General features: G+C 37.1%; 1 protein-coding gene across 1 annotated transcript in view; it reads right to left on the minus strand.

Moving 5' to 3' along the window:
- p2rx3a (purinergic receptor P2X, ligand-gated ion channel, 3a) overlaps positions 1 to 3650 on the minus strand; it is a 6202-nt gene extending 2552 nt beyond the window's left edge. Inside the window, exons 1-7 of the mRNA XM_016571028.1 lie at positions 3517 to 3650; positions 2946 to 3081; positions 2791 to 2862; positions 2625 to 2694; positions 2397 to 2493; positions 2184 to 2261; positions 1635 to 1776 (exon numbers count right to left, since the gene is read on the minus strand). Coding sequence (XP_016426514.1) covers positions 1635 to 1776; positions 2184 to 2261; positions 2397 to 2493; positions 2625 to 2694; positions 2791 to 2862; positions 2946 to 3081; positions 3517 to 3650 — 729 coding nt within the window. The remainder of the gene's footprint in view (positions 1 to 1634; positions 1777 to 2183; positions 2262 to 2396; positions 2494 to 2624; positions 2695 to 2790; positions 2863 to 2945; positions 3082 to 3516) is intronic.
- Positions 3651 to 7324: the final 3674 nt, after the last annotated feature.

A 7324-nucleotide genomic window follows, 5' to 3' on the forward strand; every position in this document is an offset into this window, starting at 1 on the left:
TAGTGTATGTACAAGTCATTGGTGTTTGGTGATGAGTTTTTGGCTAAAGGTCTGCATTTAAAGTCACACCAGAGGTGTTCAGCTGGGATTCGGACTTGGCTTTCTGCAGACCAGTCCAGTTCTTCCACACTGACTGAATCAACCTTTTTTTAATTTATTTTTTAAACCTTGCCTTATACACAGAGGCATTGTTGGGTTAGAATAGAAAAGGGTCCTGTTCAAACTATTGGTATAAAATTAGAAGCACACAATTCCCTAGAATAGCATTATGTGCTTTTTTAAAAAAATTTTTTACTAAAAATGAGAAATGACTAAAGTATTCAAACCTGCTCATTAGAGGGGGGTGTCCCAATACTTTTGGCAATATAGTGTACAAGCCAGCCTAGCTATTCAAAATCTTTGTCTGCAATTTAATAACATTGACCTATTACTTTTGCTATTGCTTTTGACCATTAGGTATCAGTAACATAATTCATTCAGAACCTGTTGTGCACAGATTAATTGTTCACATCAAGACCAGCAAGGTGCGCTAGTAAAGTAAATAAAGTCCATTTTGATTTCATGCGGACTTTAACCCTACTGTTAGACCTACCTGAAAAACTAAAAAGCAATTTATTTAATTCGAAGGCTGTGTGTCGCTGCTGTCGGTGTGTCTTCTTTAAATCGCTCGCTCTTGGCTTCAGCTCTCGTTTACAACCACACCACCCTGAGCACGCCCGGTCTCGTCCGATCTCGGAAGCTAAGCAGGGTCGGGCTTGGTTAGTACTTGGATGGGAGACCGCCTGGGAATACCAGGTGCTGTAAGCTTTTGCTTTCCCTACACTCTTCAGATAAAACACTTCCTCATGACTCAGAATTCTAGCTCGTTCCCTTCATCATTTTAAACGAATCGCTTCATTTATTTTCTTTCATTTTGTATTCTCTGTGGCTTCTGCCCGCTTACAGTTTCTCTCTCAGCCTCCTCATTCTTTCTTTCTCCTCCAGGGGGCGATCGAGAGGCTTTTCCCCCTCTACAGTAAATCTCTAAGCACTACTTATTGTTTTTTTTTTTCAGTAACTGATGCTCCTCTCCTCAACTTCAACTAGACCAGAGGTTCTCAAACTGTTTTTGTCAGCCAAACCGCTGAAATTTTAAATTAATATTTCAATAATTCAAAAACACATTCACATATTCACAGTCATATGAAGAAAGTGAACCTAGCACACACTGCAATCCCAAAACCCCCTGTAATTCTCTCACGAACCTCCAGGGGTTCACAAACCCCCATTTGGGTGCCAAACTCATGCCGTGTTCCAGACAAGGTCAGAAGATGGGAGATGCGTATAAACGGAGGTCGGAGCCAGCTCCAAATGGACGGGTCAGCTCCAAATGGGTGGGACTTGAGCTCCAGGCTGTACAAACCTCCTGGGGCTTTTGATTGATTTATTTAATGTCTTGTACATGACACAGAGTTACAGCTTGTGTTTTATTAACGTCTACACCTAACCCAACCCTAAGCCTACCCTTTACAATAATGCAAAAATAGTAATTATTGTTGTACAGTGTGAGAAAAATTACGCTATATTGATGTGCGAATGCTTGCGGTGAAAATAGGACGAGTGGTCAGATGAGAGGTAAAGCTGAGTGGACCTACTTTATCAGTAATGCTATCCAAACTTTGATTGATGTTTCTCAGGATATCTCCCACTTTAAAGACCGGACAGAACGGATGGTCCACCGGGTTGTAACGACACTTCTGAATGTAAGACTGGTTTAGGCTTGAAGGGAAATTGCCTCTGTGAAGGTAAGAGAGTGAGAAACAGGACATATGAAGCAATGACATAATAAAAAAATTATATTATTATTGTTTTTATTATTCTGGCCATTTGAACTTTGTTGCAAAGGGGGATATATTAATTAAATTAAAATAAGAATTTTAATTGAATTATTGACAATCACATTTATCACATTTCATCTCAAATTAATCACATTTATCACATTTCATTAGAAAATTAAGATCATTGCAAGAGATTAAATTTATGTGGCAGATGAACACCAGCACTATTTCCATATCAGTGAACATTTTTGCATAATTAATTATGATAAATTCTTAGATTGCACTGACAGGCCTAATTTAAATGAGATTAATTTCAGAAAGAAATGGCATCTCACAACAGTATGTTTTGTGATTGATGAAACTCACCTAGTGACGTTAAACATAGGGAAGCGAATGCTGTTCTTGATGAAGATGGTGAAGTTCTCCACCTCTTTCATTGGATTTCTAAGAGCGAGCAGATTAATTAATGCATCTCACACGTGTTTAATCCAATTCATTTTGGATTACAAGATAACTCCCCCGTGTACAATATCTGAATTACAAATCTAAAAAGCTCCACTTCATGCATGTGTTTCTTACTCTGTAACATTGTCATCCTCTGCAGGGCACCAGCCTTGAATTTCACACCATCCTGTTGTGCCACTAGTATTGTTCAAGCATGTGCCCGTTATAATACCTGAGATAAAGGAGACATGCATCTGAAGCAATCTAGAAAGTATTAGCATGCTTCAATCACTACTGTATAATTATGCATTGAAGTATAATGAGTATTAGTAGTACTGATCTAAGAAAAGACAATGAACTCACCATTTCCTAAATTTGAGCCCAGTTGTGCCATGCAGTCATCATCAGTAGTGCATTTAAACTTAGGATCAGTCTGACAGACAAGAGAAGAGTAGAGAGAGTGCATGTGTTAAAGTACATAAGAGAGCATATTTAAAGTATATCAAGTCAGCTGAGGTTTGTGTGTCACCTCAGGGCATCGTCCTTGCGTCTGATTGGCTGTGATGACCATGCTGGTGATGATAGAGAAGGAGGAACCACCCTGAAAAAATGTGCAGAAATGTTCACCCAGGATTATGAAATGCATAGTTTCATATTTCAGCATTAAAAAGGACATTTGCTGACCTGCGAGGGAACTACATAGTCTGCCACGTCATTCACACGGTTGTTAAATTTGCCCAAGCCCTTCACTTTGGTCATGACCGCAGACTCGATTCCCGTGTCCCGGAGCTGATGTCCTTTTTCATGCATAAACACCCAGCTGAAAATACAAACACGGACACAACAACAAATAAGTGATTGAACATGTTCATTATGAAGGTCATTAATAATAAAAAAAAGCGTTAATATTTGATCAGCTAAAAAAGATCATCTAAATGGATAATATGAAGGCTAATATCAATTACTCCCATAGTTTTTCCCTTAATCAATAAAAAAATACTTAAAATAACTAATCGGAATATTATCAATTTATCATTTACACACACACACACACACACATATGTATGCATTATTATGTATGTATATGCAAATCAGTAAGTAATTTATGTAAATCATTAAATAATATATGTAAATCATCAAACAATTTATCGACTATCATTTTATAGATAGAAGTCCCAAATTGTTTTTTTATATCATTATTTAAAACATTTACATTCATCATCAAAGTTCATCAAAGGAAATAATCAACGCTTACCCGATGAAATACAGAATAATTAACAGCTGGACGACACGGTTGATGATTCCAACAGACCAGCTCTTCACCACAACCGATTTGGCTGTTTCATAGACGAAGAAGTCAGCGAAGAAGTGCAGGACTCTGTGAGCCATAGTAGAAGTGTGTGTTGTGTAATATTAACAAGTGTAAGCTAGAGAAACTCTTGAGCTGAGATCCGGCGCAGGATAAACCAGTGTGTTCCTCACTACTGTTCGTCTGCTGAATGAGGGATCTTATTATACTTGATGTATTAAAAAAAAAATAAAGAAAAAAAATGTTGACCACATTTTCCCTCCCCTTTTCGTGTTCATGCCTCTCCTCTCTGTGGCCCCCAGGGGCCTTGACTGTCCGTTTCCCTAATAGCCTGCTCATTTGCTAATCTCTTTCCAGCTTTATTTTAGGGAAATCTCTCTCTTTTTTAACAAACCAAACCTTTTATACATATAAACACATTACTATGTCTAATTATAACAGTTGATTTGTGAAAGTGCCTTAGACTTGCAAAAGGGCACGCATATTGTCTTTTACTTGAAATAAAGCATGAATTCAATGTATTTTTTATTGTAACTCAGCATTTTGTCTTTTGTTTGACATTTTCATCACACATACAAAGTCACAATATGCATTGGCATTGTTGTTTTCATTAGAATCACAGTTATGTTTTTTCACATGTAAGTGTTTCACAAGTAAATGGTTCATTTTTACAAACTTCAAACTGATCACCCTTGTGGCATTGCTATCTAGTCAACCATTCAAAACCTGCTATTGTTTAGGATTGTATATGTTTCCTTTGAAATATAAATATTTATAATAGCTATGTTTCCATCCAAAGTTACGAATTAAACGTATGCGCAAAATTGGAATATCGCATAAAACATTTGCAAATAAAGCACGGTTTCCATCCAGTGAGTTGAAGAGAACAAAATCGTCACTTCCTGATTAACTTTCGCTAAACATTTCGAAGAAAAACTAGCATTTCAGATGCTGTGCAATGAGATTGGTCCATTGGTTGGTCTAGTTTTATGTTGTCCCATCGCAAAATCACATGTCTTTTTTGATGCGCATTAAGGAATTTATTTGGTAAAAGTGTTTCCATCGTAGTTTATGTGCATGTTTTCTTACCGGATAAGAAATTTATCCTACTTAGTTGATCGCATAAGCTTTTTATGCGCATTTCTAGAATTTATGCGCATCTTGGCATTTCCATCCAGCGTTCTTTATGCGATATCCCAAAATGCACTTAAAAACTGGTAGATGGAAACATAACTACTGTTTTCAGGGCTGGATTCACAGTATGGGCAAGGGGCACCATGCAACGGATACAAGCAATGTATTCTCCTTTAGAGACAATTTAAAGCAAAGATTATTGTTACATTCAATGTTTCAGTCACAGAAAACTCAACAGAATAATCTTCTTTGTATTTTGTAATTGTAACACAACATAATAAGATTATGCAATACATAATAAGATAACACAAGATAGAAATCATCCTTAGAGGTGCTGAATGAAGCAAGTTACAGTATAGACACTTTTTTTTACTTGAACAACTCGAACAACTTGAAAAATGGTGTGTATTGACGTTTTTTCCGCGGTTGAAAAAAGACATCCTCTGATGTTCATTCATGTTTATTTTGTGCTATAACTAGTAATGAGTAAGAGATGATCGGTTCACGTGCCGCTTGAACTGAGGCATCACAGCGATCTGTCACGACACATTAGAGAGCCACAAAACGGTATTTATTGTTTTGTAACCTGCTCTGTCTTGTCTGTCGGCACGTTGTCAGTTTCCTCTTTGCTCCGCGATGTATTTTTTACTGCGTGAGAACATGTGTAGCGTGAGAGAGGCATGGCTTGTCAGGCGTTGCAACAGTAACTAATGGGGCAGGTCTTTATGAGTGGTCAATTACTGAACGAAATACATAAAACATGAACTGACAACTACATAAACACATAACAGTCCCATTTTGTTCATGTTTTTGGGTCCCATCGAAATATATGTGTAGTGTTTAACATTCCTATTCATTCACGTTGTACAAATACAAAATTGTGACCTAATAAAAAATATTTACATTTCTCTTGTGTACAATAATGCCATTTTCCATTTGCTATTGTATTTTATAGTCTGGAGATCAGTTTTCTTGGCAAACATGCTATTTCACTGTGACTAAATAGTTGATATTTTCAGACTGAGGTGTTACCGTAATTTGGCAGCCGTGGCTCACATCCGACTCTTTCTGTTATGTCCACTTCTCTGATCTGACTTGTGTACACAAAGATATATATTAGTTCATTTCTCTTGCAGAGTATCTTGCTCTATATTGACAAAGTATTTGTCAATTAAAATGTACCACTTAAAGTAAAAATAGGATCAAAGTGATTTTAAAAAACCCTATTTTCCATAACACTGTCTAACCCATATTTACTGATTCCCTGGTCTACTAGGAAATTTCTGGAGTCGTTTGCAAACTGTGTACGCTTAAAGTGAAGATCGCATTTCCTCATCACTAAAGCGAGCCCATTATGTTTGTGGTCAATTACGACGTCACGTCATCTCCAACTGGAAAGCTTTCAGAGAAACGTCCTTGAGTGGACACAACTTCCCATAAATTACAGATGCCAGAGTCATGAACATCGTTGAGCACTGGCATTATCCACTCTCACACATGGCACAAAATTGATTTTCCTTCAAGGAGGACATACAACGGCACCCAGGAGACAAAACAGGAGTTTGACAGAGAGAGCGAGGATGGGATAAGATGGATTATTTTAATTATTTTTTTCTATTTTAAATATATTTACTCAAAGAACAGACAATTTTTGTAAATAGGATATTTTAATTGCATTTTAAACCATTTTTAAAAGGCAACACTGAGATTACAGTGAATTTAATGAAACTTGCACCATTCGATTTCAACTTACATCCAGACCGTCCAGTACAGGCTCCACCCGTCTCTCTTACCCCTCTATCATATTAAAAACCACAACTTCTTTTCAACTTCCCTTTGCTTTTGACAGACCGCATATCTTCACCATGAAAGTCTCATGCTGTATTAAAAGCCACAGGCTCTCATTGTAGGCCATTACTGGTACTTTATACCCCTGATGGGGTTTATTTACTTGCCTTTCAGTTCTAACAAAGCCATTTTGCTTGAATTTGGCAAGAAAGGGTGATTGGTTGAGTCATCTTAGATGGCAGGGCATGTGTCGGGACGATGCCTTAGGAACGTTCTAAGTGGGTTCATTAAGAACATAATGGGGTTTAATTTCCCCCAATTCCAGGATAAGCTACACTGAACAATCCTCAAACTTTTAGGCAGTTGAAAGACTGCTCTGCGCTCAATGCAAGTTAACCTCTATCTACAGTTTCTGTGACATAGTATTGCTTCATAAATGTGTGTGACATGTTTTTGTCGCCAGAAATGAGTTGCGTTTTAGCACTTCTGGATCTGTCATAATATTGAAATCAGTGGGTTTTTGGTTAAAACACTATGATGAACAGGTAAACTCATCTACTCACTAGTGTGTTTATAACTGCACTCTCGCAAACTATTTTAACTCAAACGTTCGAGGAAAATGTGTTGTAGATAAAGACTGAAAGAATTGTCGTAAGTTTAGTAATAGTGACGTTGAAATCATGTGACTGTGGTGTAGTTTGTTTATACCCCACAGTATGTTTAGATGTTTATATCTGGTGATTGTATTTAAGTGTTCAAGATTATCTAAGAAATCATAAACTTTTTTTGGTCACAGAACATATGATCTACAATGAGACCATTTTTTGTAGGA

Source organism: Sinocyclocheilus rhinocerous, unplaced genomic scaffold (assembly GCF_001515625.1).
Source record: "Sinocyclocheilus rhinocerous isolate Xijiao unplaced genomic scaffold, SAMN03320098_v1.1 scaffold50, whole genome shotgun sequence".
NCBI lineage: Eukaryota > Metazoa > Chordata > Actinopteri > Cypriniformes > Cyprinidae > Sinocyclocheilus > Sinocyclocheilus rhinocerous.